Source organism: Miscanthus floridulus, chromosome 4, assembly GCF_019320115.1.
Source record: "Miscanthus floridulus cultivar M001 chromosome 4, ASM1932011v1, whole genome shotgun sequence".
In the NCBI taxonomy this organism is placed as follows: domain Eukaryota; kingdom Viridiplantae; phylum Streptophyta; class Magnoliopsida; order Poales; family Poaceae; genus Miscanthus; species Miscanthus floridulus.
Genome location: NC_089583.1, coordinates 111989851 through 112004986, shown reverse-complemented (window position 1 = coordinate 112004986; position 15136 = coordinate 111989851). Strand labels below are relative to the sequence as shown.

The 15136-nt window shown below is 46.1% G+C and overlaps 3 protein-coding genes across 3 annotated transcripts; all 3 read right to left on the bottom strand.

Annotated features, from left to right (window-relative positions):
- Window positions 1-1506: 1506 nt before the first annotated feature.
- On the bottom strand, window positions 1507-3934 carry LOC136549087 (momilactone A synthase-like). Its single transcript, XM_066540386.1, has 3 exons — window positions 3811-3934; window positions 2607-2691; window positions 1507-2463 (listed from the first exon to the last, which is right to left on the bottom strand). The coding sequence occupies exons 1-3, from the start codon at window positions 3932-3934 to the stop codon at window positions 1575-1577; spliced, it is 1098 nt and encodes a 365-aa protein (XP_066396483.1). The 3' UTR covers window positions 1507-1574.
- Window positions 3935-8716: 4782 nt separating this feature from the next.
- LOC136552643 (peamaclein-like) lies at window positions 8717-9473 on the bottom strand. The gene is made up of 2 exons (XM_066544203.1): window positions 9282-9473; window positions 8717-9140 (listed from the first exon to the last, which is right to left on the bottom strand). The coding sequence occupies exons 1-2, from the start codon at window positions 9361-9363 to the stop codon at window positions 8929-8931; spliced, it is 294 nt and encodes a 97-aa protein (XP_066400300.1). The 5' UTR covers window positions 9364-9473; the 3' UTR covers window positions 8717-8928.
- Window positions 9474-11281: 1808 nt separating this feature from the next.
- On the bottom strand, window positions 11282-12710 carry LOC136552642 (uncharacterized). The gene is made up of 4 exons (XM_066544202.1): window positions 12440-12710; window positions 12211-12263; window positions 11726-12130; window positions 11282-11595 (listed from the first exon to the last, which is right to left on the bottom strand). The coding sequence occupies exons 1-4, from the start codon at window positions 12444-12446 to the stop codon at window positions 11581-11583; spliced, it is 480 nt and encodes a 159-aa protein (XP_066400299.1). The 5' UTR covers window positions 12447-12710; the 3' UTR covers window positions 11282-11580.
- Between the last annotated feature and the right edge of the window lie 2426 nt (window positions 12711-15136).

Below are 15136 nucleotides of genomic sequence, written 5' to 3'. Positions count from 1 at the left end.
TATTACCTACCTATTAGCTAGCCAAGTTAACTATTACTTAGGTATTGTTTGGATTCAACAACTAAAATGTGGATGTGATAGTGTTTTGTCTCTAATGCCCTTTTCTTTATATTTATTGTTGCTCGGTTTTTGTTTCTAATGCTATTCTTTTTATATTTAATGTTGCGAGAGAATCGTGGATACAGGTAGGTGTAAGAGCAAAAATCTAGTTTTGTAATTTATAGCTGCTATTAGCATGATTAGGATAACAAATAAAATTAGTTCTTAGGTGTGTGCTCAGCTAACAATTAGCAAGATGTTTAGCCTGTTCGGGAGGCCGTAAACGATCATGTATTATTTATTGCTGGCTGGTTTGGTGTGAGAGAAAAACACTGTTCCCGCCTGGAAATTTACGATCGTTTACGAGCAAGCGAACAGGCTAGGGTTTGTTTGAGAGATATAACGTTTGTTTACTCTTCTTTTTGGTCAACATTTTACCTGTTGACATCGATCAGGTCACGCACCGGCCTGGTGCACGCAGCAAAGGGAGGTCCCAATGGCCAAGCTGATCAGTAGGTCGACGAGGCTGATTAGACGCTCGTTCTTCACTCGATAATCCATGAACATCTCTCAGAAAGACCTATCGGGGAGATACACAGGTGTGTTCTAAGATCGACAAGGCCAGCTAGAACATGGGTTGTAAGAGGTAAAAAGTGGATATATAAATTGATAATAGATCGATTAGTGTAGTCAGATACCTCAATTAGCCATGTACCTCATATTTTATATGGAATGAGGATGATCTTATCCTATTAGAAAATCAATGTGGTACTATTTTTAGGTTGTTTCATAAGGTTTTCCTTAGATTGGACCAAAATTACATGGGCCGATTCTAAAACCGGCCTAAGCTCAATTTAAGCGTCGACGTTATTATAAGTCAGAATGAATAGAGAAATATATCAATCACTAGTGCATCCTTTGTCTCCATTCAATACAAGGAACTAGTACAATGATAGGTTTGGTGTTGGTTCGGTCGGATACGGACATGATATTACTAGCGATGTAAACGGATCGAGTAGGAACGAATATCACTGATACTATAATTATTTTTATATTTTTTGTTCGGATTTAGATTTGAATACATATAGTGTCAACTATGTCGTAGGATATGATTAGATATCAACATCATAAATATATAATTTGAGTATTCGGATACGATATTGGATGTTGAATATCCAGACTCGGATACGAGAGACCCGAACTCCTCTAAATGGATTCGGTCTCGAATATGGATCGGAAAATATTTGTACCGTTTTCACCCCTAGATATTATATTTGTTTTCATATTTTTTCGGATTCAGGATTCGAATACGGATAATATCAACTATGTCGGATATGATACGACCGGAATATCAGCATCATAAATACTTATATGATTTGAATATTCGAATAAGGATACGGTATCAAATGTTGAATATTTAGACTTAGGTGCAGAGAGATTTGAACTCTAAGTAGATTCGAACTCGGGCAATATCCGTATCATTTTCACCGCTGCTCAGGAAGTACATCGTATTATTCCCAGGACCAGGAGAATGGTCAGCTAGCGGTTCCGCTTGCCGCCGGCGCGCCGATCCGCTTGCTGGCCGTGAACCCACCGTCAACCACGAGGTTATGCCCGGTCACAAACTTGGCCTCGTCGGAGGCCAGGTAGACGGCTGCTCTCGCCACGTCCTCCACCTGCAGCACCGCACCACGGAGCTCGCTCATGCCAGTCTCCACCAGCCGCTTGAGCTGCTCGTCGGACACGCCCGGGTGCAGCCTGGCGAGGGAGCGGACCAGCAGCGGCGTGGCGATGGCGTGCGGCGAGATGGCGTTGACGCGCACGCCCGACCGCGCCAGCTCGTCCGCGGCGGCCCGCACCACGGAGATGACCGTGGCCTTGGACAGGCTGTAGGGCAGCGCGGCGAGGCCGCCGAGCATGCCCGTGGTGGACCCCGTGCACAGGACGCAGCCGGCGCCCCGGGGCACCATGACGCGCGCGGCGTGCTTGAGGCACGCCACCGCGGACCGCGCGTTGACCGCCATGACGCGGTCGAAGTCCGCGAGGTCCAGCGACGCCAGCGGCGCGGGCACCGACGCGCCTGCCAAGCCGGCGTTGCTGTACAGCACGTCCAGGCACCCGTGCCGCGCCACGGCGAGGTCCACCGCCGCGGCGATCTGGGCCTCGTCCGTCACGTCGCACCGGGTGTAGGACGCCGCGGGGCCGAGCTCGGCGGCCACGGCGCGGCCGGCGTCGTCCTGCACGTCCGCGAGGATCACCTTGGCGCCGTTCCGGACGAACTCGGCGGCCGTCGCCTTGCCGATGCCGCTGGCCGCGCCGGTGATGACGGCGACCTTGCCGGCAAGCCTCTGAGAGTCTGACGCCGTTGAGAAGCCACCGACGACGCCACGTAAGACGGCTCCCGCAGCTGTACCCTTGTCCCTCCTGCGTTCAAGAAGGCACGATTAGTCATCGGTGGCAATGCTTAACAAAGCGATAGTTCGTGCATGAAAGAAACAAAAGCAGAATTTTAACTCTACAATAACTGATTTCTCTGAAACACAACAGCAGCGACTGAAAGGAGAAACCTGAAAGCGAGGTGCGTTGCTCTCAGCAATCCTGACAGGTGGTGCTGCAACTCGTGAGCTTCTCTGATCAAAGCTGGGTTTTGAGCTGCCAATGGTGCTGCGATTCTGTGAACAAGCTGTGAGTAGCGGCCCTTTTATGGATATGAACGCAGGCTATAAAAATCATGATGATGGCATGTTTGACTCGTTCACGGCGCTATTGATTGTCATGTTTTGGCTAATTTTATCGCCACGTTTTATATTAATAATTATTAAAGTCGTCATGGCAGCTTCACAGTAGTTGGTCACATCGCTTTCGGTTTTCCTGTAGCTGTAGGTCGCACACATGCATGGTTCTGTTTAGTATAGCAGCCTATTTTTGATTTGGACTTTTGGGGAGCTCCAGCTCATACATTAATTGGTTCCTGCAGAATGAAGTCGTTAAACACACCATTTTTCCACTAAATTAGAGCCAAGATGACTTGTTCAAAACATTCCTCAATCTTATTCGTAGCTCCAGCTACAAGAGCTTAGAGCTCCACCAACATATGTCAACCAATCTTATTCTACTCCAGCGTCCAAACTACCGAATGCAGCAATTGTTGTACAATATGTCAACCAATCGATAAAAAATGGGCAGAACATTTCAACCGACTCTACCGGCCAGGCGGAAAACAGAAGTTTTCAATCGACAGAGTAAGAGAACATAACATTTCAACGGATGGATTGCGTGTCAAAGGCCACATAAAATGTTCGAAAGACAAGATCGATGAGCCACCGTTCTATGACTCTAGACCCCGACAGAGCAGAGCTGTACAACCTGTGCTCCCATACTCCCCCACATTCAAATGAAGTGGTTGAAAGAAACATTTTGAGTCTAAACAAACAGAAACAGCATGGTCAACCTATTTCTAGCGCTGCCAACGTACATTTACTCCACACGCTACGAAATGCAGTAATAGTTTTGCTACTTTCAAACCCATCGGTGAAGAAAACAGAACATTTCAATCTATGTACCAAGGCAAAAGACAAAACTTTTCAACCGACGGAGTCAAAACCGAAACACTTCAGCCGAATGGGATGGCCACAAAAAATGCTCCAAAGAGGAGACCTTTGAACTATGAGCGTTCTTCGGTCGTTGCACGACTTTTGCACCCCCGACAGAGCTTAGCGAGTGCGAGCCACGGGAGCGGAGCGGGCAGCCTCTCTGCGCTGGCGCCAGTACGCCAGGGCCAGCAGACGGCGCAGAAGCGGACGCGGTCGGCGAGGGACGGCAGGCGGTGGAGCACCTGGCCCAGGAGATCCGGCGGGAGCTCCTCCCAAGATGACGGCATCCCCACGGCCGCCATCTTCGCAGCTTTTCCCTCACTAGTCACAAACAACAAAGGGTTTGATTGGTTCGGAAACCATCGCGTCCGAACGGCCGGACCGCAAGCGCGCGCCGAACAGAGCGCGGGAACAGTACGCGGGACGGCGGGAGACCAGGCGCGGGAGACAGTTACGGTACGTAATGTTTCCTTTTCTTTCTCGTATTCTTTTCTTATTTGTTTTTTCTTTCTTTTATTTTTTCTTTTGTTTTCTTTTTATTGTTTTATTTCCTTGCTTCTATTTATTATTTATTTTTCTTTTCCTTTTTAGTTTTCTATGTTTTTCATTCTTATTTTATTTCCTTTTCTTTTCTTATTTTTCTTTACCTTTTATTTTTCTTTTCATTTCTTTTTATTGTTTTTCCTTGCTTCTATTTATTCTCTCTTTTTTTCTTTTTATTTTAAGTTTTCTATGTTTTTCATTCTTATTTTATTTTTCTCATTATTTTTCTCCTTTCCTTATTCTTCTCTCATTTCTTTTTCTTTTTCTTTTCATTTGTTTTTTCTTTCTATTTTTTTTCTTCCGTGCTTCATTTTCTATTTTTATTTCTATTTATGTTTTATGTGATTTTTTATTATTCTTTTATTTCTTTTATATTTTATGTTTCTTTATTTTCATTTTTATTTCTTTTTTCTTATTTTTTTTATGTTCGCGTGTTATAAATGTGATGTTCTATTTTTATCTTTTATTTTTATCTTTTGATTTCTTTTGATTTGTTTTATTTGTTTCTTTTCTAATTATGTTTTTCTTTGATTCGTGTTTTTTATATTTTTAATTGTGATGTTCGCGTAGTATACATGTGATGTTCTGTGATGTTTTTTTTCATGTTCACGTGGTGTGCATGTAATGTTTTATGTTGTTTTTTGCGATGTTCGTGTATTATACATGTGATGTTCTCGTAGTATATATGTGATGTTCTATGATATTTTTTATGTTCACACAGTATACATCAGTATACATGTGATGTTCTATGATGTATTTAGTGATATTCACGTAATATATATGTGATGTTCTATAATGTATTTGATGATGTTCTATAGAGTATTTAGTGATCTTCATTTAGTATACATGTGATATTTCTATAGTATAATTTAGGATGTTTGAAAAGTATCCATGTGATGTTCTTTTCAAATTTCTTTATTACGTTACATTTTTATTCCTTATGCTTTACTCTAGATTTTATTATTATTTATGTTATTTATTTATTTTTATGTATATTATAATATCAATATCCTGAACCTAAAACTAGAACACTGTTCTTCTAAACCGAGAATATTTTTCTTACTAAGATAGAACATTATTCTCTTGAACCTAGAACATCGTCTCTGCTCAATAAAAAAATATTATATCTTTATAAGATAAATAGTTCGTTAATAAAAATCTATCTAAATCTATCCATGTGGGATGTTGTTTTGAAGGATTTATTGTAAGAAATCTGATAGTGTAATCGGAAGTTAATTTTGATGTTTCCTTTAGCAGGTTATGATTTTTTAGTTCGTGCATGCGTAAGCTGAGTGAGACGTGAGTGAGGTGGGCCCATATCTACGCTAATTAATTGCTAGACTCGAGAACCGCGCGCTGCTTCATTTTCTGTGATGTTATATTATGTATTTTGTAATATTCGCGTAGTATATAATGATGCTCTATGGTGTATTTTGTGATGTTCGCACGGTATACATGTGATGCTCTGTGATGTATTCTGTGATGTTCACGTAGTATACATATAGTGTTATGTGATATATTTTGTGAGTTCACAGTGGTATACATGTGATGTTTTATGATAAATTTCGTGATGTTCATGTAGTGTACATGTGATGTTCTACCATGTTTTTCATGATGTTCACGTGGTATACATGTGATGTTCTGTGTTCTATTTATGTGATGTTCACATAATATATGTGTGGTGTTCACGTAGTATATATATGATGTTCTATGATATATTCATTGATATTCACGTAATATACATGTGATGTTTGGTGTTGTTTTATGATGTTCACGTAGTATACATGTAATGTTCCGTAGTGTTATTGTGATGTTCTGTGACATATTTTATGATTTTCTTGTCATATGAATGTGATGTTCTATGAAGTATTTATTTTTGATATTTTATAATTTATTTTTTATGATGTTCATTTTATAATAGTATAAATAAATATTTTATAACTTAAACAAAGCATCTACGGTGGTGTAGTTGTTAAGAATTATTATCTTAATACTTTTGGTCTTGTATTCAGTTTCTCACGCACACTAACTATTTTTGTTTTTGTTTTCTAATTTAATATAATATTTTTTTAGGACAGCTATATTACAACCATATGTTTTGGGAGGTGTTGGCACACGATTTTTTGGCCGTTGGATGGCCATCGTGCGTGCCTGCCATTTTGTTTGTGTTGTTTCTGTCCTGCGCATAAGAATACTCTCGCTATTTATGTATACAATGGGTATATAGAAAAGAATAGAAGCTAGCCGCTTCTATGCAGTACAGTGTCGTGCATGCGCATGTTGACGTGAGCTAGAAGAAGCAAGCTAGATGCTAGCAGGTACTCGTAATATTCAGGCAAGAACAAGGTCGAGTGCATGTATCTGTACGCGTCCGTATCTGTGCTTCAAATACGTATATATACAAGCACATATATATAATATAATACTATGCAGTACTTTCCGTATATGGATGAGCATGGAATGATGGGCCGAGCGACGCGCGAGGCAAGGTGGGCCGAGCGACCAGCTGCTACCGCATGGAGATTATTTGCGCGTTTTCCGGCCGGTTCAGTGCTCCCGTTCCCTTCCTGCACGCGCAAACTTCCTGCGTGGGCTGAGCGCGGGGGCGGGAAACAGGGCGCGGGAAATCATCGGACGGAGTCAGGGTGCAAACGGGCGACTGTAGCACTCCTCTGATTGGTTGCTACCAATTTTTGTCCAACAAAAAACATGGCAAACTAAAACTTAGGTTTGCCGAAATCAAAGCTGTCAAAGTTAGGGCAAAAACATAGATGTGCATTTGGTTGACTACCAAAATCAATACTTGCAAATTTTCCCTTTTATGCAGTTTGAGAACTTTCTAGAAACTTGCCACAACTTTGGCTAAAAACATTGATGTGCCAATTCTTTAACAATGAATCAATTGATGACTACAAATTTTGACATGCCATGATTTTGACTGGACAAGAATTAAAAGTCAACCAATCAGACCCAAAATCCCTCCCAATTAGCAATGTTCGGCTGGTACGGAGGAAGTACTCTTCCCGACTGAATTTTACTGTTTACGAATGATTTCTCTCACAAATTTCTACAAATTTCTCTAAATTCTTCCAAGTAAACCGTATGGCATATGCACTATTGAAACCACAAATTTCCAAACCTAGAACGGGAAGCACCCGCTGCCCGAGGAGAAGAGCGAGAAGCCCGGAGCGGTGGCAGGAAGCGGCAGCGCCGGCGATACCGTTCCGTGAGGCGTCGCGTAGCGGTGCCCGTGGTGACCTAGGAACCATTTACGTGGGCCGTATGGGATGTGTCCAGAGCCCACGGACCTTCATTGTCCAGTACACACACAATATAGAGACAATGGGCCACACGTGTACTGATAAAATCAAACTGGATGGATGTATCTTGCATTTCTTTAGAGCCTTTATATCTGCATTCTCCTGATTCTAGTTTTTAAAAAGTTGGGTTTTTTAGAGCAAGTTTATCTATATCTATCTATATATTCTATTTATTTGTAATACCCTCTCCATTTTAAATTACTAGTGAACAAGTATGCGCGGCACGCACGTGAATAACAAAAAAAATCCTTATTAATGGTGAATATGACAATAATCTTTTTTCAGAAGCCAATGCCTATATCATATAAAAAATACTGATGTTTCAGATCAACAACATATATACTATACATAGGCCATTCATTTTGAATATGATTCATTGTCCTCTACTTCTAGGCCCCGTTCAGTTTGCTGAAACTGGCTGAAAAACACTGTTCTGACTGAATTGTTGTAAGAGAAAAATACTGTTCTGGCTGAAAAAACAAACCGAACAAGCCGAATATAAGGTAAGCCGAACGGGACCTATTATTTGCTTCTACCAACAAGCATTCATCGCTTCTACCGATAATTACTTGCTTCTGCCAACAAGCATTTATCGCTTCTACCGATAACTGTTTAGTGAAGGAGTCGTACCAAAGACGTGCTTGGACCCATTTATATAGATTGAGGTCATGACTTTATAACCATAAAATTTTAGATAAAGAGAGACATAGTCTGTAGATCGCTCATGGTGAATTACTTATTCTGACAGCAACCTCTAGAAAACCATTACTTTAAGAGTAGGACAGGGAGAGTAAAAACCGATGAGAAGAGTTTAGTTAAGCTAAGTGAGCTTTAGAAAGATCTCTACAACATTATTGCTATAGTGTAGAGGTAGAGCCCCTCCAAACCGGCTATAAGCTTTGTGAAAATTCTACCCTATGATTGACATGGTCCCGCGGGAGGGAGTGCCAAACGAACACGTCCGACAGTGCCATCCGCGCCGCGTTCCCCGTACTACGTCGGTGCCGTTTGTGTCAGCCGGCGATTGACCCCAGCAGGCACCGGGCAGCGGGGGTTCAGGACGGCTGCGTGCGTTCCTGCGGCAAGCGCCCGCTGCACTGATAATTTCCCCCCAACATCTACGAGAGAGCCGCACTCTAAACATTGTTCACCATCATCCGTGAATACGCAGTAGAATCCGTTTGGAAGTTCTTTGGTTCCCAACATCTCAAGAGACACGCAGATCTAATAGCATTTTATTATGAATTTGTGATTACATTATTCTAGGTTCTAGCACGTCCGAGGATACAGTCATACAGACACAGCACACACGGAAAGAACCGCGAGATTCCGACGCACGGCGCGCACGAGCTCGACACCTTACAAGCTAGTAGTACAACTACAACATGAGCAGGATCGTCGCGAGCGAAATCCTTCGAACTCGATGGATAATCCTAGGGGCACTTGGGGCGCTGGGTCTTGGGGGACTTCATGTCCCTGTAGCAGGGGCACTCGTCCTTGCTGGCGTACGGGCCCGACGGCACGCAGCCCTGGCACTTGCCGCAGCACATCATGCACAGGCCCATGCACCGCCCGGCCTTCTTCAGCGAGCACCGGCTCCGGCACTTGCCGTCGCACACGCCGTCCGGGACCGCGCCGCCGTTGTCTGCAGTGGGGAGGGAGCACAGACGCGACGGCTTAAGCATACAGGATGTAGTAGTTTTCACACAAGGAAAGAAAAGCATACATGATCAGGATCCCGCCCAGCAACAATCTTTGCTCGCTGCAAGATTTGCAATAATCTTACCTGCAGCCACAGTGAGATCCTGGAACGAGGCGGCGGCAGCCACAAGGACGAGGAGCAGGAGAGCCACAGGGATCGCCTTCATCTTCAACCTCTTGTTCGAGATCTCCAGCACAGCTCAAAGACGCAGAGGAGGAAGTTCTTCCTCTTCCTCTGAGGAAACCACTGGCTACCGAGGTGAAACTGCAACACTGCCTGGTACACTCGTGAATGAAGTGGCGAGGTGGCTGCGTGCGTCAGGGTGTGATATATAGCCAGGCTGTGGACCACCTGCGTCCAGGGCCTTTCTGGTGTGAGCCACGTTCAAGTGCCGCAGGAATCTGCAGGGACTGGACGGCCCATGAACGCCAAAACCGCATGCGCTGCGCCTGTGACTCCAGCAGTGAAAGAACAGGTCACGGCTGTGAGCTGTCTCTGTCGGCATGTGCAGCCGGGCCAGCCCCCGGGGGGGCCTACCTCATCTGCCACTGCACCTTTTCTTTGTTTCCTAGGTTGCATGCATCCTCTAGGATCATGATATATATCTACGGCAATGGTGGTTGATGTGTGGCACGCTAACGTTTGGTTCCATATCATATCTGAATCTTCGTCCCTCACACAGCCCTGTGATTTGAGCAGTTTGTACACCCCGGATGTATCTAGCTTCCCAGTGCCAAGGCAAAAAAAAAAGGGTGCAAAAAACCTCTTATTTGCCCCGGCGGCTAGAACTGTGACTGTGACCTCGGCGATGCCGCGCACGATTGCCAGTTCCACATCTGCTTGAGGAGACAGACAGGGCACGAAGGCCCCCCACGAGCATTGTTGCCACCGCGCGTTTAACCGTAGGATCACGGTCCTTGCAGTGACTGAAGAGGGACCGGGAGCCGGACGGCGAGGGCGGCCCCACCGAACCAGACGTCGAACCAAAAGGAGGTACTCTCCCCATGCATCTTTGACCCGGACCGAGGTGATCGCTTCGTATAGCAACATCAGCGGAGCGGTAAAAGCGACGGTACGCCCGCGCGCCTGTAAATGGCCCGGGAACGTACCGGCTGCACAGAAAAAACGCCACAGAGCCCGCACGCGAGAGAGAAAATGCCAAACACTGTAGCGATACTGTAGCACGGAGAGAGAGAAAGTTTGTGAGAGAGAAAGAGAGAGGGGGTGGAATAATATATGGAATAGTGGATATAGAGTATGGGATAGAGATAACACGGGTGCGGGAGAAACGGGTATAGAATAGAGAATCTCGATGACTAGAATAGAATATTCTTTTTTAGAGATGAAAATAAAGGTGGACGAGTGCGGAAAGCCTAACACCTCCCAGTGCGCGCCATGCAGATCACCCTTCGGCGTTGCAACTTGCAAGGCATGCGCCCAGGCCGAGGTCTCCGCGGAGTGCAGCCGATGTAGAAGCTTGAGCAGGAGACAGAAGGGAAGAGAATGACTCAAAACTGGATCTGTTTGGTTACTACCAGTAGTCCATCGCTGCCAAGATCATCAAATGCTAACAAGATGACACATAGGCCTTGAGGGTCTGATTCAGACCGTCTGAACAAGGACAGGGCGGAGAGCTCCGACACCGCTGTAGTAGGGACGAAGAGCGGGGCGCGACGGCACTGCTGTGGTCTTTGCGAGGAGAGCTGCCTCGAGGCCATGGGCCACCGAACACCGATGTCGCCGCTCAGGCCAGCCGCTAGCTAGTGAAGCAGCAATCAACGGCGGCGAGGTCAAACTCAACAGCCAGCCCCTGCCCGGCTTCCCCTTCGAACCACAATTGTGGTCATGCACCACGCACCAGCCCTTGTGGGGACCGCGGAGTCCGCGAAAGTCATGCCGCTGTGCTATTGCTCCAACTGCCCACACAAGCGACCGACCTTCGCCTGGACGCGCAAGGCCGGGCGTTCTCGGCTGCCTAATCTAGCCCGGAGGGCACAATGTAATCTAGCAGCAGAAATTGCGGTAAGGAAAACAGAGGATCACAGATTCACAGCAAGCGAGGGCGTCAAAAGAGGCAATGTCAATACGGTTCCAGCCACAGCCATGATATGTTGATCTTGATCCGAACCACATACATTGTTTTGCATGTTCTGACAATACTAGCTAGCAAGGCCAGACGGACACCCACGATTCAATCAAACTTTTGCAAACGCTAGGCAAAAGATTGTCCACCACAACTAATTACTACCAGGTCCACTACTACTACTAAATTTCCAACTCAAATACACTAACGAAGAAACGCAACGACAGACAACTCTGGACACAGCCATGATACCTTGATTCTTGCAAACTCTTGTAGTCTAAGTTAACTGCAATGTCCTCCTCAAGCCAAGTAGTCCTGCCAAGAACGCGAGACGAGCATGTCGATCAGCAGGTAAAACTCTCACGCAAAATCTGAGCCGACCAAATTCCAGAGAAACGAACGAATCGAAAAACTCATGTCATGCAAGCAATGCACGCAAGCTTACCGAAACGGTGAGTGTGGCGATGAAAAGGTTGAGCGAGGACGCGACGCAGGCCGCCGCCCACTCGTCGCAGCTCCGCACGAAGTAGTCGTCGCCGCCGAAACAGAGGTAGCTGTGGAAGAACATGGTGAGGAACATCCAGGTGGCGATGCCGAGCGGCCACGCGGCCTCCGGGGTCAGCCGCGGCGCCGGCGCGGGCCTCCGCTCCAGGACGCGCGCCAGCATCTCCTGCACCACCAGCGTGGCCACGGTGAACGAGGCGCAGGTGACGGGGAGGCCGTAGCCGGCGGGGAGGGACGGCACGCCGGCGGGCCTGGACGCCGGCGCGAGCCTCGGCGCGATCGCGACGATCATGCTGCCGACGTAGAGGAACAGCGAGTACCTCCGCATCTTGTTGAGCAGCCTCTCCTGAGAAACGAATCGAAGAGGGGGGTCGGCTAACATGAGGACGCAAAAGTTACTCCTACCAAGAACATGAGTGTACTGACAACTTCCTCCTGCCTCGTCCCTTCCGCTCCAGCGGCAGCAACTGTCTTCTCCACTGCAGAAACAAGATGGTTATTTTGTACAACACCATGATAAGATCCAGATGGCAACCAATGTTCCAAAATAAATGATCAAGAAACAAGATATTAGACTTGGACTGAGCATTTCAGGCATCTGATATCTCAGAAATGTCAACCCAAGATGAGCTAGGAATCTACGAGTACACTATACCATCCATTTCGCACTCTTTGGACTCTGCCTCGGAACCGTGCTACGGCTCTTAACGAAGAGTACTCCGAAGAAGAGATGGATGGATGCAGCGCGAGTGTGGGAGTGGGAGAACCAAGTTATAGCAGGTCGCAAGAGCCGATGGGGAGGGACGGAGACACATGGCACACGGAGGCTGCAGTACTAGTGCAGTTGGAACGAGTTTCTGTTGAGATCGTACTCGAGCAGAGCACTGATTTCACGGTGTCGCCGGGCTGCCTTGCCCCGCTGCGATCAGAGTTTTGGACACGAGCAGGAAGCTCTGCAGAAGTGAAACAGAACAAATCCTGCTGACACAGTACTAGCGGCCCTATCCTTGCAGCTGGATCCCGATACGGCGATACGCTGCTTGGTTTGCAATTGGAATTCGTCAACTGCCCTTACGAGTTCACAAAAAAAAACATTGAAAGCCATTGCCGGAGCCCCGGACGTTGACTGCTCCGCCAGAAATTGTGAAAATTGCGAAAAGGAGGCAACACAAACCACTCGATGAATTGGCATCGGCAATCCTGCTCGCGGGCCGAAGAAGTCATCGCGACAGGATTCTAGTAACTAGGTTATGCACCGGCTTACGTGAGATGCATGGACATAGATATGTATCGCAAATCCACGGCAATATGCTTATAGTTGCTCCATATGGACATTTTCTCACTGAGGTAGTGAGGTACCATTGGTTCAGTGCTTTTATCTCCATAACCATTTGCACTGCTAATCTGCTATCAGTTCTCATTACTCCGTGTTTGTTTCAGCGGGAGCGGGTCACATCTGGTCTCTGTGCAGCAACCAAACAAATCGTGTTTTTAATTCCAGTGTAACAGGTAGCGTCGGTTGCTGTTTCCATTTGCATTACCACCCCCTACGTGAAACCAAACAGCATCGATTTTTTCCCTAGTGGGGAGTCCAGAATCCACGAAAGTCATGTTGTTGTGCTACTGCTCATCCAACAGCCCACCGTCGGGCTGCGTTTGCAGTCACCCCCTCAAATGTTTGCCACACGGACGCGGTCGGCGGTCACATGCTCTCACACGACTACACAAAGCGATCGATCGGGCTGGATGCCTTCTCCTGAACGTGCCCGGCCAGGCGTTCACGCCGGCGTGTCAGCGTGCGACCGCCCCTATGTGAGACCTCGCTAAATGGACTAAGTTGGGCCGGTCTGATGGGCTAGGCTGAATGAGCGAATACTGTAGGAACAGGGTGTTGCGGGGGACCGTAGCCATGTAAAAACACTGTAGCTATAGGATCCGTATCAGAATCTAAAGGGTTGCCGAACCAATTTAAAAGTCTGAGCCTAGGAGAGAATTAACTCTGGATCGATCTTTTTGCGCGAAGCGAGGACGAAAGCGTAAGTGAGTTAATTAGCAGATGTGGGTCATTTAACGCTAAGAGTGGATCTTAACCGTCTTTCAGGGCTGGGGCATTACAAATGGTATCAGAGCCAACTCTCGCGGTTTCACGGATATATGGCTCGGGAGCTCGGACATGTTGCGCATGGCTCTGCAAGAGCATGGCACTTTGGGCCGAGGAGCTGGGAATATGGACGTGGCCAAGAGGTACTGTAGCCACATAAAAATACTATAGCTACGGGCTTTAGTCTCATATCGGAATCTGAAAGGGTGCCGAACCAACTTAAAAGTCTAAGCCTGGGAGGGAATTAACTCTGGATTGATCTTTTTGCGCGAAGCAATGACGAAAGCGTAAGCGAGTTAATTAGTAGGTGTGGTTCATTAAACGTGTAGAGTGAATCTTAACCGTCTTCCCGGGCTGGGGCGTTACAGCCTACCCGCATGTTCACGGTCAAATTGCACTTCACATAAAATCTATAGATGGCCTCTTAAAAAAAGTTGTCCCATCCCATGCAGGAAGACATTTACATATTTAACATTATTACGGATGCCATCTTATACTGTATCATCGACAAGGTAGTTTTTATACCACTCACATTAACGATGGTAGCAGTGTCCATACACAGCGTACTTGACAGACGGAAAGCCTTCATGCTTTCTCAGCCCGTTTCTGTCTTTTTTTTATACAAGGCATTTTTATGTCTTCATTGTTGAAGTGCATTTGCACAGAACAGAATAGCTAGTCAATCAGCGAACGCAACAATGTAACATTTTGTGTGTTCTGCTCGGTTGTGTGCTTTTCAAGCAGAGTCCGAAAGTTCTTTTTCAAGATTTTATATCACCTTAATATAATGTTCTTGAAAAGTTAATAGAAGCTCTTTTTATTGAAAATAAGACAATGTAATCTCAAAATTGAGGAAAGGAAAACAGATGATCATAGGGTGGCAACGAAGCAGCGCGGGACGGGTGTGGGGCACAATGTAATCTAGCAGTAGAAATTGTGGTAAGGAAAACAGATGATCACAGATTCACAGCAAGCGAGGAAGCCAACTCCAACCAAACTGTTCGTCAAAAGAGACAATATGCCACGCCCTGTTCGTTTGGCTGTGGTTTGTTGTTGTAAACGATCGTAAATTTTAGCCGAAACAATATTTTTCTCTTACACAAATCAACCAGCAGTACTTCTTCACGAACCAGCCAACCGAACAGGCTGCCAATATGGTGGTTCCAGGATCCAAACCAAAGACATTGTTTTGCAAGTTCTGACAATACTAGATAGCAAGACCAGACGGACACGGGACACCCACGATTCCAT

What these genes read in the sequence shown, in the direction of transcription:
- LOC136552642 (XM_066544202.1), bottom strand. An exon ending in GGACGAGGCAGGAGGAAGTT is followed by an intron (nt 12,131 to 12,210) that starts GTCAGTACACTC and finishes TTCGTTTCTCAG; the next exon opens with GAGAGGCTGCTCAACAAGAT.
- LOC136549087 (XM_066540386.1), bottom strand. Translation starts at nt 3,934, where the DNA reads ATGGCGGCCGTGGGGATGCCGTCATCTTGGGAGGAGCTCCCGCCGGAT. An exon ending in CGCCGTCTGCTGGCCCTGGC is followed by an intron (nt 2,692 to 3,810) that starts GTACTGGCGCCA and finishes CACCATTGGCAG; the next exon opens with CTCAAAACCCAGCTTTGATC. An exon ending in GCAACGCACCTCGCTTTCAG is followed by an intron (nt 2,464 to 2,606) that starts GTTTCTCCTTTC and finishes TCTTGAACGCAG; the next exon opens with GAGGGACAAGGGTACAGCTG.
- LOC136552643 (XM_066544203.1), bottom strand. Translation starts at nt 9,363, where the DNA reads ATGAAGGCGATCCCTGTGGCTCTCCTGCTCCTCGTCCTTGTGGCTGCC. An exon ending in GGATCTCACTGTGGCTGCAG is followed by an intron (nt 9,141 to 9,281) that starts GTAAGATTATTG and finishes TCCCCACTGCAG; the next exon opens with ACAACGGCGGCGCGGTCCCG.